The 20,924-nt window shown below is 48.3% G+C and overlaps 1 protein-coding gene across 1 annotated transcript; it reads left to right on the top strand.

The window, feature by feature from the left end:
* Nucleotides 1-79: 79 nt before the first annotated feature.
* On the top strand, nucleotides 80-20,580 carry cttnbp2 (cortactin binding protein 2). The gene is made up of 23 exons (XM_085913401.1): nucleotides 80-427; nucleotides 2,732-2,839; nucleotides 10,563-10,793; nucleotides 12,115-13,459; nucleotides 14,131-14,391; nucleotides 14,475-14,574; nucleotides 14,653-14,803; nucleotides 14,934-15,128; nucleotides 15,195-15,312; nucleotides 15,398-15,664; nucleotides 15,759-15,854; nucleotides 16,000-16,079; nucleotides 16,374-16,460; nucleotides 16,726-16,825; nucleotides 16,897-17,052; nucleotides 17,173-17,345; nucleotides 17,469-17,647; nucleotides 17,712-17,917; nucleotides 18,002-18,160; nucleotides 18,346-18,397; nucleotides 18,511-18,610; nucleotides 18,721-18,822; nucleotides 19,024-20,580. The coding sequence occupies exons 1-23, from the start codon at nucleotides 341-343 to the stop codon at nucleotides 19,258-19,260; spliced, it is 4,590 nt and encodes a 1,529-aa protein (XP_085769527.1). The 5' UTR covers nucleotides 80-340; the 3' UTR covers nucleotides 19,261-20,580.
* Nucleotides 20,581-20,924: the final 344 nt, after the last annotated feature.

Here is a 20,924-nt window from a genome sequence, read left to right as displayed (position 1 = left end):
TTTTACATCTGGATTTGTCCGCCTGCCTGGCTGGCTGGCTGGCTGGCTTCTCCGGGCCCGCCCCCCCTCTATTACCCGCCTCCCTCCTTCCCATCAGCCCCCCCATTCCCTCCATCGACTCATTGGTCTGCGGGCTCCTCTTTACCGCTATCGCCCTCGACCCCTCTTCGTGGCCCTCTTCGTCTTCTTCTCCACCTTGTGCTTTATCTCCCTCCTTACCGGGACTCATGTCGCCCTGGTCGTGCGGATGACTCTGGTCCAGCAGCGAACTAGTTAACGGGCGGCGGCGGATGAGCCCGCTCCCGCTCTCCGACAGTCAACGCACCGCCACAGTACGAAGATGGCGTCGGAAGGAACCAGCGGAGAGCAGCCTCCTCCCCCGGTACAGCAAGCATTGACCGCTGCCGTGCTGGGAAGCGTCGACACGGTAAGACACCGACGGGGGGAGCTTCGTGGAAATCACCTGGGGGGGGATTTTAGTCAGAGCCAAGGCGAGAAATGTCGCACATGAATCAGCGGTGAGTGGCCGCCGGGCTTCTCGCGACAATGTCCGGAGGACAACAATCGTCCGTATCGGTTCGGCCCATATCAGAACCGAACCAGATAGCTTACCCCCCCGGTGAAAAACACCCCCCCACCCTCACACATCGTAACCCAAAATGACGAGCTTTCCCTCAGCTTGGCTTCCATTCGTGATGGAGAATTCTTTTGTTCGCCTCGAGTCTTTTTCGAACCTTCGTCCCGTGATGGAGAAGTGACACGAAATGGCTTCACATTGTAAGCAACGACGACATTTGTACATTTTGTTGACAGGTTAGTTGGATTGTGACATGATGCAGACGCTCAGGTGGATCCAAGCGGAACCTTCTCAGGTTCCCTGGGAAGCTCTTGGACCCTGAGGAGGTGCTATTTCTTCACTTTGCTGTGACCAGATGCTCTGGCTTCATTTGTTGACACACACCTACTTGCAGTTGTGGCAAGTAATCAACTACAAATATAGTTGGAGTCTGTACTTAAGTCGATTTTGCAGGTGTCTGTTCTCTACTTGAGAATTTGTCTTCTTGACAATTTGATTTTCACTCCCTACAGCTTCCAGTTGTATTATCCATACTTTTGATTTCACCTATTCCCAAAGCAAGGCCCTAATATGTTTTTATTTTTATTTTTTTGGGTGGGGGGGGGGGGAGCGGCTCCAAGAACGATTTCGTGGCGAATACGGTTTGCCAACCTAAAAACCACCTGAACTCTAAACTCATGCAGGTGACGTGACTTTGTGGATTTATATACACTTACTGTATGCCTGTTTTTTGCGGCTGACACTCTGAGCGGCGATACGGTTAAAAGGTGGGGAAAAAAATAATTGCGACTGTTGTTTCAGGGACGATTGTGAACGTTTACATTTCGGCATTGGTATTTTGGAAACTATTCTGGTTTGGGTTTTTTTTTTGGGTGAAAATCTCCCACTTTTTTTGTGCTCGGGAAGTAATAACTATTACTTTGGCACCATCTGGTGGAATCTTGGTATTGTTAGGTTAATTGAGATTGTTTCTTTTTCCCCTATTGAATACAATCGTTTATGCTTCTGTACATGCAATATGCATGGTGTTGATGCTTTATGATCCTTTCCCTTGTCAGTGCTTTGCTGCCATCTTGTGGCATCTCTACGCACTGTTTTTAAGTAATTTGATCGATTTCGCTTTTTTTCCCCGTCTTTGCTTTGTCGTTAAATCCCTTGATGCACCAATTTGTTGTAGAGAAGCTAATTTTGTCATCAGTCTGGACACGCGATTGGTCGCCATGTTCGTCTGGGTCTGTTTAGCATTCCGGTTATTTCCGTGGCGGCTTTTACACGCAGTGAAAGTGTACCCGTGGGTTTGAGTGGCAGTACGAGGTGAAGAGCTGCGGAGGAGGTGCTGTTAGGGGAGGTGGGTTGTGTTCACCAGACACCTTTCTAAATTGGTCTTAATTTCAGTGACTCAGCGGGCATAGCTGGGAGTACCGTGTCACCCACCGTCTTGCCCCCCCCCCCCCTTTGCGGAGCTCTCTTCAAGACACTTTCGCTTGGCGGCAAGGCGAAACAGGTGCACATGGTAGTCGAGCCTCCTCGGCTCGCTCGCTTTCTTGGCTCGTTCGCTTCCTTGGCTCGTTCGCTTCCTTCTCCGCGCCCTCCCACTACCCAAATGAACCCCCCCCCTGGCCGCCCCCATACCTTGGTTAAATAAAGCACTTTGCTCTTTGCTCACACTCGCTGTCGCTGGCTTAAGGCAGGGGGGACGTTTTTTGTTTGCGGGGGGGGCCTTTTGACACCATCCAACGCGCATCGCATTTTCCTCAAACTAAAAAAAAAAACCAGCTCGCTTTGAAATTTCATCACAGGTCGGACTTCCCGTCGACCGACCTGTCAGAAAGGACACCTAAACTGTATGCCTTTCATAAGTGAAGCGGAAAAAAGCTTTTAATTGTGTCAACGAGTGGTGTGGTCAAGCCCGATTACAATCATCCTGACCCGCTAGCTGCTAGGAACTGCTTAATGACCTAGCTAAACATAATTAGGCTCTAATCGCTGTGAGGTAGGACGAGATAGCTCGCCTAATTGGACGGTTGTGTTTAATTAGAGCAGTATGATGCCAGGAGGGGCGCATTGGAATTGTGTACGTCCTTTGCTACATGCTATGTGATTTCAGTAGCGGTTGGCGCCGAAAAGCCTGACTGGTGTTTTTTGGTGTTTCAGAAATGCAACTTCAACATGGATAACCTGAGCAAGCCAGAGCTGTTGACCCTGCTGAGCATCATGGAGGGCGAGCTGGAGGCCCGCGACCTGGTCATCGAGGCCCTCAGGGTGAGTCGTGCTCCATTTGGAAAATCGTCAGTCCATTCACTTGCCTTGTGCTTTTTTTAGCTTAGCCAAACTTAGCTATGCTAGGTAAAGTTTTTATTTCAAACCGCCATTGGTTTTCATCCCTGGCTGTTGTTCCTGCAGATATTTGCATTTATCTCAACTATTGGAGCTTTTTTCTTTTCTATGAAACTCCTCTGGTTTCTTCTGCCTTGGTGACCAATGTAATTTAATTTCTTGAGTGTGTGTGTGTGTGTGGCCTTGATTTGATATGATGTGCAACTTCCCGTCTCCAGTTTCGTTGATAGCAGCGTGGACCTTTACAGTACCATAAAGTTAAGTCGATTTGAACTCGCTGGTTTATAGGCCATACGCGTTACACGTGACAACAAAAACTGCCGACTGCCTTTTTCACTTTTCGGGTCAGTCGCTGATAAACTTAACATTACGTCACTCGATAACAAAAAGAGAAAGTATAACACTTGGGAAATAAAACCCAACGTCTTCTCATGAGGTGCGCTGATGCATGCCAAACAGATGTCACGACAAAATTTGAACCGCATTTTTAGATGTATTACCCCACAAAAACTAAATCAGGATCCTTAAATGTGACTTTAATAGTTTTTATTATCCCAAAAACCTCCCCGGTGTCTTCTACCATCGTTACGTATGTCCCCCTTTAAGACAAAGTTAATTAATCACTAATCATCTTGGTTGCAGTCTGCATTCCGTCCCGGCCAGGTTTCCGTGAGTTGCGCAATGGTCCTGTTTGTTCTAGGCAGACTTGGTGTCATTCGAGGCAGGCATCCATAGCATAGCCTCCATACTGACAAAGTGTTACGAGTCTCACCACGGCACCTGGAAGTGGGAACATCTCAGAGAAGACGCCAGCTGCGGATGTCAGATGAACTTGTACGCGAGTTCCCGCGAGGACGCACTAGCACTGATCCATCATCCGTCGCCAGGTTCCGTGGCATTATTAAGCCGTTTCGGAGCTGCAGATTAATTAGCATGTGGCTAAAGCCCCGCTGATCCGCCGTATCGGGTTTCGTCCAAGCAAAAAGAAAGGAGCTTGTAAGCTGATTAGCCCGACAACAATGGTGACGCTGTCACATGATTAGCGCAAGCACGTCAAAAAGGGGACTATGGGTCTCTATGGAATTCTCTGCGTAGTTATTTTTAGATATCGGCAGGTAGAACCGCGCCAGTAAAAAAAAAAATTAAATCCGCAAGTGATGCTAAACGGTGCCCCGGTAAACATTGACTCATTTGAAGGAACCAACCGGTTGACTTGTTTGCGTTTCCCAGCCAAACTCAAGGTTATGAACTCATCGCCCCTGACATTTGAGTTGTCATTTCAAAGGGAATGTTAAAGAGGAAATGAAAAACTTGGACACTGGCCATGATGGCTGCAAAGTCACCAGGAGCAGTAGATGGACCCACATGGCAACAGTTCCCCTTTGTGGCGTTAAATTTGGTGGGGCATATCCATATTGAGTAGACCCACAAAATGCGTGAAAAGAACAGAACGTTATTTGCTAATCGCCCAAAAGATCACATGTGCTGTTTTGTTGAATAAGAAATATGGTTACTATGCTCAATGTTTTGACCAAGGTGAACCTCTCATGTGTTCAACCACAAAAAAAAAAAAATCAAATACAATGAAGTTTCTTATTTGCAGAAGGTTAAGAGAACTTCACTTGCTTTAAGGCTAATACATAGTGTGACAAAGTTACCCTTTGGGAAAACAATATTCACAATGTTGGCTAAGGTCTTGTTGAGTGTGGGAAGTCTGCCATTTTGTCTGTACAAATCTTTGGATTTCCCTCAAATTTAGTTTTGATCAATCATCAATTTGTAATTTGGTAGCCATGTCTGTCAGGAAAACTGCAAAAAAAAATGCCATTTTGGTTTGATCTAAAAATCCTTACCCCTTGAAATGTTTTGAAAATTCTGCTCTGAGGCAAATTTGATGGAGCAACATGAAAAAATGCTGGGCGTGTCTATCATCCACTAAAAAAAAAAAGTCTCGATTTGGGCTCATTTCTACCAAATTTGAAGCGCGTATAGTTTTGTCATAGTGTGTGTGTCTGTGTGTGCATGTGTTTGTGCGATCATAGCAGTGAAACTCGATGACTTGTCCACGTAGCACAGTTTAGGAATAAGTAAGAATAGAGTGTTGCTATGAAAGCTTCGCGAGTAGAGTTGAGGTCAACCGTGACGGGAGGTCTGAATTCTCGGAACGTCGGTCCCCGCGAGGTCACGTGATCCACCACATGACTAAGCTGCTGTCAGCGGCCGGCCCATACATGCTTGGCACCACGCAATGCAACGCAACGTAACATAACACATGCCTCGGGCCGGGCAGCGTGACGTTAGCGGCCAGCATCTCGCTATTTAAGGCACGTCCTGTTGCTGGGCTTCTCCGGCGTTTGCCCTCAGCACGCTGCCATTTCTCTCCCTTTTTTTGTTTTTTGTCCTCTCTGCCCTCACATCAATCGTTGTGTGTAATCGTGTCATTGCGTGTTACGCTAGCTATTAAACCGGAGAGTGCGGCTCTGATGGAGTCCGTTGCCGTGGAAACTCTTCACTCATGCTGCTGGTTTTAACTGATTGCCATTGACCCGCATATTACAACATCAGTCTCCTAATGCTAATACTTAACCGCTAATGTAATAATACTTTGTTTACGTTTGTTCGCAATGGGCAACATGTTGCGGAAGTTCGAAGACGAGTAAGATCCGAAGTCCAGAATGCTCGTTGATTTCTCATTTGTTGTCTGATATAATTAGCAAGTCAGAACAAAAGTGTTGCGGCCAAGAATGGGCAAGTAGCGTATAAATGAATGAAACTCAAAAATTACCAAACCAAATGCGATCGAATATATTTGCTCTAATGTTATTTTACAATTTTGACTTCTCAGCAACGATGGTAATTTAATTATTCAACGATTGTGCCTTTCTTCCATGATAATTGGCATCAAATATTTAGCATCGACATGCTAACTTTTGCTCGCCACAAACACGCACGGAATGACACGGCATGCTCTTATTGGTAGGCTGCCTAGCAACCAGTCCTCTCTACCTGGACCCTCCGCAGGCTCCCATCCTCGTGTTTCACCGCCACCCACCGACATTCCGCTCTAGAATGAGGCTGAAAAGTGCCAGAGTGTCAATCTTTGCCCCCCCCCCCGCACCCACTCCGCTTCCATTCCCGGAAGCCTCCTGAGAGCCTAGCTTTTTTTTTTCCCTCTCTTCTCTCTCTCGCTCTCTCTCCAAGTGCTGTCAGCTGAAGGCGTCTCCTCGCTCCCACGGGGGGGAAGAAGCGTGTCTGAGTGCATGCATGATGCATTCCAAAGTCTTTTCACAGCAAAAAAAAATATATATATATATGCTTTTAGTACAAGGGATTTATTTTTCAGTGTCTCAGATTGACCTGGCAATATTTCGTCCATTGAAGATGTCACTTTTACTTCCATTCATTACAGTGTGGAAAGTGTCTAATTTTCCCAATGTTTCATCTTACAAACAAGCTCACAGAACCAATTAAGTTCGTTATCTTAGTTTCCGCCCTACAATAAATAAATAAACAAGTTACATAAATGGATATATTGCTGCACCGTGATCGGTTTATTTCAACTCTCTTATGAGTGACAAGCCGCAAAAATCCTCCGTATTTTTAAGCCTTCGCTTGTGCGCGTTGTTGAGTGTCCTCGGCGCGCAAAAAGCGGGTCGGCGATGAAGAGGAAGGATTGGTGAAGAGCTGAGCGGAAGTAGGTCATAGCCAACGTCCCTTTTCTCTCGTCTAATCTTCTTGCAACGCTCGCTCTCCTCCTCTTCCTCTCTTATTGAGGCCAACGTTTCGCTCCTTCTTTTCGTCAACTTCCGTAACACCGATTGGGAATCGAACCCGCCGCCCATTCGAGCGTGAATCGGCAGAGAACGTCGTCTTCTGTCGCGCTCTCGCATCAATTCACACTTTCACACACTGGACAGTGTGCGACTGTGCGTGTGAATGAAGGCAGCAGCTGCGAGAGGTCCACTTGAGGTTACCGCTACCAAAGAAATGAAAATGAGGAGGATGGAGGAAAAAAAAAAAAAAAACCATTTCTTTTCCAATATGATGTTCATCTTTTCTGGCCGGCATCAAAGGAGAGAAGACGAGAGGCTTTCATCCGCCGCGCTTTGTGTATAGTTGCGGCATCACAGACGAGCGAGCGTGGGAGTTCACCCGGAGTCGTTGCGACAAGCACACTACCGTCGATGACAGTCGGCCATATTTGATATTCTTACGCGAAACATGATGCGATGTACATGAGCTACCTTAGAGGCGTGTATAACGTAAAGAAATTGCTAGAACGTCCGTGAGCATAGAGATGTGGTGGTGGTGGGGGGGCGTATCCATTTAAATGTCAAACCCTGCCTGAGTCACAACTAGACGGGCGGGATGTTGTCGCCGTGAGAGCGCGAGGTCAATGGCAGTCGATGAAGTCACGTGTGTAAGGTCCACCATTTTGTTTCCATCTGATGTTTCTATTGATGTTCTCATGTTCTATCTACCTCTGATTGTTGCTCATATAAATGGAAAAATATGTTGTAGCCAAGCAGATGTTTTGTGGCCAAATGCTCAAGCAGATGTTCGTGCCACCTGCCCGAGAAGTGCAGCCGCCTCCGGGATCTGCGTGCTGAATGAAGGCGGGGGGGGAGGGGGGTCGTCCCATGAGCGTGTAGAGGCTAACGAATGTGGATGCTCAGCATTAGATCAGGACAGGAAATGGCAGAAGATGACAAAGTCCTCCTGGATGTGGGCCACCACACCCGAAGGGAAGCCCCGTGGCACGCTACAAGCCACATGGACCTCCCTCTAGGCCTTAGTAGCCCTTGATCTGACTTTGTTCCACTTCTGTCACCTCGTTAGCAGGATTCATCACAAGGCTCTTTCACAGAGTGCCTGCAAAATGGACGCCTCATCAGTTGCATCAAAGTGATTATTCTTATTATGCATTACAAGGGCCAACTTCATAATTAAAGGTGACCAAGTCTCTCAAAGCAGAACAAAATCCTCATTTTGTTTTTTAATCTCTCGTCAGTTCCGGACTCTGATCCATCCCCCGCCTTCACGACCGTCTGTCGAGCAGTCACAGCGTAGCGTCGACAATTGAGTTTAGCTGAAGCAGCTCCTCCGTTTTGAGCCGCTTCCTCCCGCCTGGGGGCAGCCAAGTTTTTTTTCTTCGCCGGGTTGGTGTTCCGGCAGACGTGGGCGAAGTACGCGCCGTTCTCGGGCTCCCTCACAGAACGTCTTTTGTCTCGACGTCCAGTTTCCCGAGCAACAGAGGCGTACAAGCTAGCCCGCCGCTCGTTGGCCGTAAAGAACGCCACAACATCTTCCCAAATTAATTCTGAGCTGAGTCAATTAACGTTTGTACATCACAAGTTGTGTTTGATGAACGCTATCAAGCAGCTAGCTTCACTGCCATCGCTTTGGCTCATCATCAAATGTACACACAGTAAGCGTTGGCATTAGAGGACGCACCTCCTGCTTCCATCCCGCTGGTGTGCTAACGAGCATCTGATTGGCGCCGCGGTGGTTTCTCGCCTCGCCAACGGTCGCCGCTAACTGTGCCAACATTGTTTTGGACGGCGGAAAGCTTTTGATCCTTGGAAGGGACAACGTGGTCCGATCAAACGTGACCACAGCTTGAAATGGACCCGCAGCACGTTCCTAGTTATCGGACGCAATAGTTGGAAGAGCTATTTGGTTACAAGATAATTTACAATTTGAACTTTTATGACCACTCGAACAAATTGACCTTTTCGAATCAGGAAATTAAATGCACATACTGGAAAAATAAATCAATATTGTCGGCCTTCTCGCATCTCGCCAACACAACGGCGACCGTGATCCATGTCGATCCACGTGTGTGAGTGTTCTCATGTTAAACTAGCCAAGTGAAAAGGGATGACACATTCACAACAACGTCACTAAATCCATTTTCTGTTGCTCAAGAGCAAATTGAATTAATTCCTTCCGCAAGCCTGATCTAACGTCCTGTCAGGGCACATTTTCTGGAGTGAGCAAAACGCTGGCCACCGCTAATGGTAGCTCAGACCACGGAGCTCAGAAAATTGAGATGAGTCGCATCTTACAGTAACTTTGAGTTGTTACAGGCCTACACACACACACACACACACACACACACACACACACACACACACACACACACACACACACACACACACACACACACACGCACACGCACGCACACACATTTACAAGTGTCAGTATCAGATATTGGGGGGGGGGGGGATTTTTTGTTGTTTTGCCCATAGGGAAAACACAGTTTAATGAAGCAGGAAAGGGGGTTAGCAGGGGGGCCTGCATGGGTTTATGGTGCCATTAAACAGATAAAAATAGATAGCAAGGAGCTGCTGACGACGCACACACACAGACACACACACACACACACACACACACACACATACACACACACACACACACACATAGCTGCAAGTCATGCTCGTGTATGTAAACGTACACTTGGGTGCAAAGCTTTGCGGTACTGACGCTAGCCGAAGTCCAGCAGATAGTTGGGATAGCTAGCTTGTGATTAGCATTCATAGAGTAACACAAGACGAATTAGCGCTAGCATGCAACATTTTTGCAACATTGCCATGAATGTTGTTGTTGTTGTTTTTTTTTATAAAGTAAATTAGATAGATCATGTAGACCTAAGCTGTGCTAGCTTTTCTGCTGATACAGTAAACGATATTTAGTTAAATTAGCCATCCTGCGAATGTCAATTAACCAACTGTTGACTGATATCAGCTATGTTAGCCAATAATTATTTAGCTCAACTAGCCATCCAATCGAATCTCCCTGACGTCTAGTGTTAGTTAATGCCATTGCTAATTCAAGAGATTGCTAACTACTTCGAGTTTACGTTGTCAGGGCGTTTGTACGCTGGTCTCGGAATATCATTTGAAAATGTCCTTTTGCTTGTAACTCTTTCAAGCTTCTTGTTCTATTTCTCTGTACTTGTTCAGATGTCTCTCCACTTTTCTGTGCTTCCTTACTAGGCCTTTGTTTGCTTCCCTCGTAGTTACTCTGTGCTTCTTTTTCTGGCTTCTTTCCAAACGACTTACACTTGGTGCTTCCTTTTTAGGCTTCTGTCTGCGTCTCTCATTTGTTCTTTTTCAGACTTCTTTCTACTTTCCATCACTCTGCTTCTTTTCCTGACTTGTACGACACATACAGGTGGCACGAGCGTCAAAGGAAGATTCCACTGTTTAGTTTACTCGCCCCGCTTCGAACACACTGTAATCATCATTTTGCTCGTGAAAGATAAACACTTTAAAGGGCACTACTGACAAATGCCTGTTGTTTTTGTGCTTGAAGGTCAGTTACAGCGAAATGAGCCTGTGAAGCTCGCGCACACGCAGTCGATATATCGACGTGCTCGTCGTAACATCGCTCAAGGTCTGACGGACGGGCGTGGTCAGTCGCACCCCCCCTCGTCGGCTCCCTCTCTCGCATCCCAGACAAAGTGTCCGTCTACAAGCGGACCGACAGATCATTTATGCAGCATATTTAATTAAAAAATGTCCACAATAAAAAACAAAAGTAAAGGTTTTAGTGAACTCAAACGACAGTCAAGTTTTTGTGGTCAATAGTCAAGCTGAATGCTCATTTGAAGTTGCTTACATTTATTTGTTCCTTTCTCTGGTAGGCTCAAAGGAAAGAAGTGTTCCTGCAAGAGCGCTACAGCCGTTACAGCCTAACCGACCCTTTCCTGGCGCTGCAGCGGGACTTTGACTGCAGTGTCCCGCGAGGTGACAAGGAACGGCGGCCGCTGGGCTCCAACCCCATGTCCGTCCTGGAGGCCGTCATGGCGCACTGTAGGAAGATGCAGGAGCGCATGTCAGCGCAGTTGGCCGCTGCCGAGAGCCGCCAGAAGAGGGTAAGGCAGCTCCGGGCCCAGTTGACTTTGTCACCTAGTAACTATGTTTACTAGAAGCAATCAGACAAATCTTTACACACAAAAAATTGTATGAAATGACTGGAATGGGCCGAAAGCGTGTGCGCCTACATTAATGTTTCCACTAGCCATTCTTCTGGTGTGTCATTTCTATTTTCACCGCTTGACTAAGTGTGTTTATGACTGCATAAGCTTTTCCAGGGGGTCTCTTTGGGATTTTGTGCACCCCCGTCCCTCCCTAGCCGTGAGGTATGCTGCGGTGAAATTGTTTAGATAAAAGCAAAATGGGATTGTAGCATTTCAAAAGCGTGCATAGAGGAATAAATATTGTGCCCTTTCCTTGAACCTCCTGAAAATTACAGATATGAAGCAGTGGAGAGCCAACTGGAAGGTTTAAGTCAACCACACAAGAAGGGAGTAACCACTTAAATATATAGAGAGACGTGTTTGTGAATGTGCCTATGCATTCTGCATATGCTTTAAATTACAGTTGCGTTCACAATCACAGCCGCCTGCTTGACAAAAAAAAACTCCAAAACACAAACCCGGCTGGTCTTAAACAATGTTCACACAGTACAAAAACCTTTGATGAAAGATTGAGAAGATTTCTCTTAAAACAAAGGCACGAATGATGGATTTTGCTAAAACGAAGACAATATTTTGATGTTGATGATTGCAAAGCAGCTGCTGGCGTGAAAGCGGATCGGTGGCACATGCGGGCAACAGCTTCCCGAGGAGAAGAGCCTCCCTCACTGGGATCTTTGCGTTGCTGGGTAGGGGGAATTTCAGCCGCACGCTCGGCGCTATCTTTATCCGCACTCCCCTTTTCCGCTCTCGTCATCCTGCTACCGCGGGCTCGCTGATTAATTATCCTTGAGCGCAACACAGGCAGGGTGATGTCGGCGTCCCCCTCCCCAATGTTAACATTTCTCTCAGTCAAAATTCATCGGCCGGCCGACACGCCGTCTATTATGTCATACAGTAGCAGAGTCAGCAGTGTGTGGGATTTTCCAGAGCCTTGGCGGAGATCTGCCAATTAGCAGCTGGTGGCAACAATTGGTTTGTTATGACCTCTTTACAATGGAAGGTTTTATTGGGGAGCCTCGTTAGCGGGGTGGAGCCCGCGAGCTGCCGGCCGGCTAACAATAGCGCCGGCCTTCCAATTATAGCAGAACGGGTCATTGCGGTGATCAGAGGTCTGACCCACAACGACTAGTGTTACACAACCGAGCTGACGGCACAATTGAGTCATCAAGTTTGTAAAGGTTTTGTAAAGATGCTGTTTGTGTTTTTCCTGCGGCAGCTGGAGATGGAGAAGCTACAGCTGCAGAGCCTGGAGCAGGAACATCGCAAGCTGACGGCGCAGCTGAAGGACGAGCGGGAGAAGAACAAGCACATCGTCATGATGCTGGTGCGCGAGTGCAAGCAGCTGGCCACACGCGTGGTGGAGGAGTCGCAGCGCTTCGACGAGCTCCAGGCCCGACTGGACGAGGAGGGCCTGGCCTCCGGGCGCCTGCGGGAGGAGCTGAGTGCCGAGCGGCAGCGCGGCCAGCAGATGGAGGCCAAGATGGAGAAGCAGCTGTCTGAGTTGGACACTGAGCGTGAGCAGCTGCGGGCCAGGCTGGGCCGTGAGGAGGCAGAGAGCCAGAACCTACGCCAGCAGGTGGAGCAGCTCAGAACTGAACGCGGGGGTGCCAAGGACGGGGGCCAACCTGCCGCCCCTGCCTGCTCGCCGCCTAAAGCTTCAGTTTCCGTGGCCACGGATCTCATCAGCTCTCAAACGGCTTCCTGTCAAACGGACCAGCCCCTCCCCGAGGTGGAGGGTCCCAAGAAGACTCCCCTCACCATCGCCGCCAAACCAACCACGGGCCCTTACGCCGCTCTCAGCCTGCCAAAAAGCACAGCTCGGGGAATCGTCCACAGCGGCTCGGCAGGCCCGGCGCAGAGCGAGAACGGCTCTGAGGCCCAAGCACCCCCCCACGGCCTACCCACTGGGGTCAGCCCTCGCGTCCAGGCGGCCCGCTACAAGTTCCAGGAACAGGACCAAAATGGCACGGCCTCCCAGAGTCCCCCGGCCCGGGATCCCTCCCCCAACAACCGGGACAACTTTGCTGCCAAGCAACAAGCGCGCCACACGGTCACCCAGGTCCTGTCGCGCTTCACCAGCCCTCCAGCAGGGGGATTGCGACCCAGCCTGCCGCACTCGGCCTCGGAAGGAGGGCCCTTCCCCAGCCGCCTCAGCCACCCCATTGGCCTTAAGTCCCCCACTGTGGCCAGAATCGACCGGGGAAACCCTCCTCCCATCCCTCCCAAAAAACCCGGGCTCTCCCAGACCCCCTCGCCCCCTCATCCGCCCATGAAAGTAGTGGGGGACAGCGGACGCTCTCACGGGGTGGGGCTCAAATCAGCTACACCGCAGCTGCCGCCCAAACCCACCCTGGACCTGGTACCAGCCCTGACGGCCTCTCAGGTGGGTGCACAGCCCCTCCGTCGCTCCCCGGGGCCCGAGCAGTTTGCGGAAAGCCCCCCTGTCGTCATCACCCCTTCCATCCCCTCCATCAACCCCCTTCCCTCCTCCCTCTCCATTAGTGCTCCATCCAACTGTAGTCCCCATGCCCCCGCAGACAGCCCCCTGGCAACAGCATCAGGTAAAGGGGACCCCTCCCATATTTCATCTTTTTCCCAGTTCTCGCCTCTGCCTCTCTTCCAGCTCTCTTTGTGGCGCCCTAGCCCAACGTATAGCCTAGCTTAGGCTAGCATAGCCCAATCGTTTACATCATATTATAGCATAGCACAGTGACAGAGCAGTCCAATAGGAGGAGGACTTCCAGGATGCATTTTTAATTCTCCTCCGTGTTCTAGCGGCGCTCTATGTCCCACAGGTTAGCACAACTTTTTTGCTTGTGAGAGACAAAACTATGAGAGAGACGCACTGAGGCTTGCATTTAACTTGAAATATTCCTAATGGTCAGTCACCTCTTTCCTCCCTGAAGCTGATGCCAGTGGCTGCTCTCGCCTCCTCTACCCTTTGCCTTTTCCAACCTGTACTTAGCATGCACCCTAACTTCTTACCTCCTTCACTGGTCTTCTGGTTTTTGCACTTCTCAGGTAAAACACAAGAGTTCCCATATTTCTGTGCAGTATTTTTGTGTTTCAATTGATGATGGCTGTGTGTTTATGTACTCAGGCATGTCGTTCCCCTCCTCCTCCTGTTTCCTGTTCTTCTTCCTCCTCTTCAGCACTTCTAGTGAGATTGTCAACCCTCTCCTGGTTTAACCTGTTCCGTCCCTGCTCCCTTCGCCCCCCCCCCTCCCGGCAGGCTGGTGTCCCTCCGTAGTCTCCCCTCTCGGCAGCTGTGGGCCCGCTGCCCTGGACAGCGGGCGGCCGCTGCTCCTCCTCCAAGCTGCTTCCCAGGGAAATGTCACTTTATTGTCAATGCTGCTTCACCACGCCCACCCGATCCCGTCCGACCACGCCCACCTCACCACTGCCACGGACAACCAGCTTATCCGCCACCCAACACAAGACCTCCACAACTTGACTGCTGCCTTATTTGCTGCTGCTCACCACGGACACACAGGTGGGTCAACCACTCCATTGTTTGGATTTGTGCAGGTCTTCAGTCTGATTATTGATCGCTTTTTTTGTGTGCGTTATGCACAGAGTGCGTGAAGCTGCTGCTGTCTTCCGGCTCGCCTGCTGATGTGTCCGACCAAAACCGATTTACACCTTTGCACTTTGCTGCCTCCCACGGCCACAGTAGGTGGGTACAGACAAAAAAAAAAAAGACTGACAGATATAATCACGGTTACACCTTCTACTGTTTGTTTTTCCTCCCCAGCTGTGTGGAGGCTCTGCTGGCTGCGGGCGCCGCTGTGGACGCGGCCGCCGACGGTGGCCAGACCGCCCTCTTCCTGGCCAGCGGGGCGGGCAGGAAACACTGTGTCCACATCCTGCTGAGCGCCGGCGCAGATCGCTCCCGAATGGCCACGGTATATTTAAAAAAAAAAAAAAAAAAAGACAGATGTTTCAAACAAAAAACTACCCAGCCATCGTGGTTACTAATAATGACGAAGAAAACAAAAAAACTGCAAATCACTGATTAGTTGATGTGCTCTGTAGGACGGCTGCACGTGTCTCCACGCGGCGGTGCGATCAGGTCACGTGGACACGCTGCGTCTGCTTCTCTGTCACCCCGGAGACCCCGCCGCGAGCCCCCTACCCGATGGAGCCGCTGCTCTGCCCGCTGCCCTGCTGAACCACGCCAACGCGGACGGATGGACGGCTGCTCACATGGCGGCCGCTCTCGGCCTGAAGGTGGGATAAATCAAACCAGTTCCCATGCAAAGGCTGTTGATGTTAATATGGCGTGTGTGTGCGTAGGAGTGTCTGGAGGTTCTGTGTAGCCACCGTGAGCAGGACATCGAGAGGAAAGATAAATGTAGCCGCACCATCCACGACGTTGCCACTGATGACTGCAAAGATCTTCTCGAAAATCTCAGTGAGTTTATGTGCATTTCATTCTTACTATTTTTTTTTTTTTTTTTGCCTCGCGCGACTTTGAAGTGTCGCTCCTAATGTTGCAGATCAATACCGCGTCCTGGTGCTGCTCCAGTATTCAGATGGTGCCACAGCCACTTCCATGGATGATTATGATGAGGATGTTGAGGAGCGGGCGGGTGAGCTTCAGTCAGTGCTGTGCAGGCTATCAGTGGAGCGCTCCATGCGCTGGTCTCAGTTGAGTGCCGCCATTGGCCACGCCTTCACCACACATTTGCATATGCTGTGTGGCGAAGATGCGCAGCGCCCCCCGCTGGGCCTCACACCCTCCAGCATCACCTCTGTCCTAATTGGTGAGTCGTCAATGGCGTCTTGCTAATTTAACATTGTCCTTCTTTTCCCTCTTCCTCCTGGCATCAATACATATGCGTATCTGTGTGGTTGCAGGAGGAAGTGAGTGGCGGCCTGATCAGGAACTTTCTGTCTCACCTTGGGATCTCGTGCGAAAACCTCTTAGCCAGGTCATCACCGTCCGACTGAAAGGTACAAAAAAGCATTCATACATCATGTAACAGTGAATTTACCTTACTAGCAATTCCAATTCTCCACAGCGCCATGTCGGAAACCTGCAGCTCGCCGACTGCTCGTAAATCTGTGTGTATGTTCATGTTTATTTTTTTTGGGTCAGGTCTCTCTGAGTCGTGTCTTGATGAGTTGGCTCTGGAGTCTCTCTTTCCACTGCCTGTGCTGCTCAACTACGTTCGCTTGGTAAATGCACACACCCCCGCACACACAAACACAATAAAATGCTGACAGAAGAAGCGTAGGCGCAAAAAGTGCTGCAGGGGTCTTTGGTCTTTGATGTGGCGGAGGGTTTTATGGCAACTCTAGCACCCCCTGCCTGTCATGTTTATACAGATTTGAGTTTTTTAGTTCATCACACTGGGCAACAAAGACATTATGACCTCCATATTACACTTTGAAAATAATGTTCCATTTTGACATGCATGTGATGTTGACGAGTCAAGATTTGTAACCGAAAGCGTGCGTTTGATGTGACAGGCGGAGCAATACGGGAGTGTCATCTTTCACGGCCTGGAGGACAGCTGTCAGGATTACATCGCCACTCTACTGGCTCGCTGCATCAAGGTGTGACCATGATGACACTGAAACGTCAGATGGACGTTATCGGGTTGGAGTTTATGAGTCAGGACTTTATTTTGGATGGCTGATCAAGCACCCAGCTGATTTATTGATTATACATGTGTGGAGTATTATAAAATACAGTCCTACAATATTATAGTATTTGTACAATGTTTTGCTGGTTGCAGTTCTCCACACGCATGTGTGAGATTGTCTTGAGTTTCCATGATAACAATCCCCCCCCCCCCCTTTTCTCCCTCCCTCATGTCAGTCTAAGCAGGAGGCGGGTGGTCAGGCATGTGAGGTGGTGAAGGTAGAGGTGGAGCCAAGTCTGACTAAGGAGCAACTGCTGGACATCCTTGTCTCCCGCGGTGAGATCTTCATCATCATGGTCATGAGATGACGCGTCCCCTCCTCACCCTCGCCTTCCTCCCCCACGCAGGCTTCCTGCTGCCGGCGTCGGCGCGCGATCACGGCGTCTGCTTGGTGCTGCTGCTGCAGGGTCTGGAGAAGGCGACGTCCCTGTCGGCTCTGCTCGGAGATCTGTGCCATAGCTTGGACAACAGGACGTCCAGCGTCCCCTTGGTGCTCAACGCTGGTGAATATGCGTGATACTTGGTATTATTGTGTGGTACTGGACTGTTAGCTTCAAAAATAGGATTTTTTCCATTTAAGAGACTGATGAGCGTGACAAGAAACTCAATCGTTCCCTCTTCAGGTCCACATCATTTCTGCCAGCACAGCTTCCTGATTGGTTCCCTGTCAAAGCCCCGCCTCCAAGGCTCGGAGCTCCGCCTGCAACAGCACTTCCGCTGGCTGCGTCTGCGCTGGGACCAGGAGCCTCTGCACGGCCTGCTGGCCAGACGCCTGCGCAGGAAGCTGCTGCACCAGGTCAGACAATTCGGGAGTCTCATCCACATTGCACACTTGCTGATGATGTCATCAATGAGACATGACAACAAGTAGTTGTCCCCTTTCTCGTCCGTCAAGTGGTCTCCTGCGTGTCCCCTCCAGACAGGAAGTGTGGTGTGGTCCAGTGACGGCGTCATGGAGAAGGCTGTGATGTGGGTGTCTCAAGTCTGGCAACAGCTCAACGCCTGCTTGGCACATCTCGGAACCCACGAGGCCTTGATGGGACCCAGACACTTCCTGGCCTGCCCCGTCCACACCAACGACGCGCACGCCATTGTCAGGTACGCCCGTCCTACATAAACACACACACGCTCACAATACTAACGATTGTCGCGATGCGTTCAGGTGGTTGTCTAGGCTGTGGAGCTCGGTGGTGGTTCCTCGCGTAGAGACGGCCATCATCTCCCGGTTAACGGCCAGGCGCTCCTCCTCTCCCTCCTCGTTGCCCAGCAACATCGTTCTGAGCGACGGCCAGCAGGCGGTGCTGAAGGCCGCCCTCAGTATCCTGGTCAACAAGGCCGTCCTGCGGGGATGCCCCCTCCCGCGCCACGGTCAGAACTGATTGATTTTTTTTTTTAGGGTCATTATATGTCAATTTCAAAATTGCAAAACTAAAACCAAATCTTTCTCTTCAGAGGTTGCGTTCAGGGGCGGAGCCATTCCTCTGACCGCCATTAACTCCTTGAAAGGAAGCGGCGGCAGGAAGTGTCGAGACAAGCTGCGACGATCCAATACCAGCCCTCGAAAGAGAGCGAGCCCCGCCTCCGGCTGGGCCGGCGGCTCCTTTAGACACGGTAAAGTTAATGTCAGCCATCAATCATGTTGTGCTAAGGCTTTCATGGATGATTCAAGCAACGTGATTGATGTCTTCAGTCAGCCACCAATCATGTTTGAAGATGTTCTTAATACAAATGATTAGTAATTCTGCCTTTTAGCAGTTTGTAGGAAGGCATTATTAAAATCTCAGTTGTGTTTCCAGGCTCGGTATCCTCCACTGATGTTAGCTGCCCCACAAATGGCAAAATCCACAGGTATGTTCAATTCCAACAAGTGCTTGTACAGCATCTACAATTTCAGTCTTGTTGATTACCTCTGGAGGTCGACTACAGATAAAGACGTGTACTTGCGCGTGTGTTTTAATCAGGGAGTCGTCCGGTTTGTCTTTGTTCTCGGACGATGAGACTGACCTGATCCAAGAACTGCAGTCGTTGTGCTCCAGTAAGTCAGAACCGGACATCAGACAGGTACGTGCTGCATTACATTTAAGACCTCATCAAATACAGAGATAGAGATTATTGAGAAAGGCGTTATTGATGGCCAGTTGTCTTTTTTTTTTTTTTCTTCCAATTTCTAGACGTGGGCGTCCAAAGACGATGACGCCCTCCTGTTTGCCCCCGCCGGAGCTCCGCCCTCCACACCAGAGCAGAAAGTAGCCCAAGACCAGTCAGCTCAGTCGGTGAGAACACGCTGACGGGCCAAAAAGCAACAGGTGGCTCCAAACTGTCAGACCATTTAAGCCGATCACTTTTCAGAAATACTCCAAGCCAGTCATGGTGGAAGCATGAGTTTGAGGTCCAGGACACCATCTGTTGCACTTGGTTGTTTTTTTATGTTTTGTGATGAAAGCCAAAATTTGAGTGTTTGCTGTCTCCCGCAGTCGCTGCTCACGCACGCGGTTGTCCAGAGCAGTCAATGCCGCTCGAGCCCTCGAATCAAATCCCATCTGCCCGTGCCCAGCAGGGGGCAGCAGCAGTCGCCTCGCATTGCCGCGGGCAACCACCACCACCACCACAACAACAACAGCAGCAGCAGCAGCAAAGCAAATGGCAGCAGCAATGTCAAGAAATCATCACAGGAGCATATCTGGCTCCTACAACAACACAATCACAAATGAACAAACACATGTACACACACAACCTCAACCTTCAACAGAAGGGCCAATCACACTAATTAAAATATGAAGAAAACAATCACGAGGACAACTAGTTCCACCATAGGGGAAATGTTAGTGTCATGCTTTAAAAACCTTATGAGTAACATGAAAACAAATATGAATAAATGTCAGAAATATTAGGAAAATATTAGGAAGATATTATGAATATATATGAAAAAAAAAAAATTATTATTATATAATATTAGGAAATATTTCATGGTAGCACAATTGAAATCAAGCCTGGTACACACATTAACATCTGAGTTTGAAATGAATGACATCTGGGTAATAAGCTCTCTTATCTTCAACAAATTATTTTTGCATATACACACACCCAAAACGTCTGATATTTTCCAAAAAAAGGCTAGACTTTATGTAAACAACACAATCTGTTATGTTTTGAAATTGCAACTTAATTACACTAGATAGCGATTTGCAAGAAAATATGACATTAGAGAAAGAATATAATCGTTCTTAGAAATACCTTAACATGACAACCCGCCACTAACCCAAAAAAATATTTAGAACATTCTCAAAAAACACTGTGTGTACCAGGCTTAAATGATCACAGTCAATGTTTGAAAATGTTTTTAGTCACGAGAAAAAAACATCTCATAGATTGGTATTCAATAAAAGCAAGACAGTAGGTTCTTCAAATGTGTATCTGACAATATCTACAGTAAGTGGTGTATAAGTATTACTGTATATGACGGTGTGCACAACCTCCCTCCCTCCTTAGCAGACCACGTTTAAACTGTTTGTACTTGTCACACTTTGTTGTGTGTACTTTGGGGACCACACTTTTGTTCGAGAAGCAATTATTAGGTTGTCGGTGGCTCTGCGTCATCGGCTGTTTTTTTGTTTTTGTTTTGTTTATTTTCCCCCTTTAGAGTCTTTTTGTGTTTGCTTTGTGGCTTGGACATGAATCAGGGTTTTTTGTGTAAATAAGAGTTTTAGCGTTAGCGCGTCGTCACAATGACGTTTATACAGTAAACTTTAAAGAAAAGTGTTTGTAAAGTTTGAAAGTGAGTACTAGATGTGTACTGTAAGCCATACTACTACTACTACTACAAGCTTTCTTTTCTCATCAATCACTGTGTATGCGTTTATTCTCAACCAATATTTCTTTGATGTTTATAAATCTATGGAGAAATATATAATTATATACATGTATGTATACATATGTACAGGAGAGACGTTAGTCAAAGGTGTACAATGGCTGTTTGCGGTTTTTAAAAAAAGTTGTCTTTCAAGCACAAAAAATAATAAAAAATTGCCACAGACTGACAATTTTCACTATACAAATTTGATAAATGTTCTTTGAGAAACTGAAAAAGAGCATATTTTTATTTTTTTAAAAGGAAAAAAAGAACAAATGAATTGGGAAAAATTGAAATATAAAGTATAAATTATATATATACATATACCGCCATATATAAATATATATGTATGTATGTATATATACTATTTGTGGCCGTTAAAATATATATATATATATACGCGGCGTACCTAATGGAGTGTCCGAATGACGTCACAGATCAACCAGCCAATCAGGAGGTGGGGGTGAGGGCGGGTGTGGCACTTTTCACTTTCAGTTAAGCTTTGACGATGATTTTTCCCTAATG

This window comes from Syngnathus leptorhynchus, chromosome 6 (genome assembly GCF_054491065.1).
Source record: "Syngnathus leptorhynchus isolate UIUO chromosome 6, UIUO_Slep, whole genome shotgun sequence".
Lineage (NCBI taxonomy): Eukaryota > Metazoa > Chordata > Actinopteri > Syngnathiformes > Syngnathidae > Syngnathus > Syngnathus leptorhynchus.
Note: the sequence above shows the minus strand (reverse complement) of the source record. Positions and strands in the feature narration are given on the sequence as shown.

What these genes read in the sequence shown, in the direction of transcription:
- cttnbp2 (XM_085913401.1), top strand. Translation starts at nt 341, where the DNA reads ATGGCGTCGGAAGGAACCAGCGGAGAGCAGCCTCCTCCCCCGGTACAG. An exon ending in TGCTCACCACGGACACACAG is followed by an intron (nt 14,392 to 14,474) that starts GTGGGTCAACCA and finishes CGTTATGCACAG; the next exon opens with AGTGCGTGAAGCTGCTGCTG. An exon ending in CCCCTTGGTGCTCAACGCTG is followed by an intron (nt 17,053 to 17,172) that starts GTGAATATGCGT and finishes TTCCCTCTTCAG; the next exon opens with GTCCACATCATTTCTGCCAG.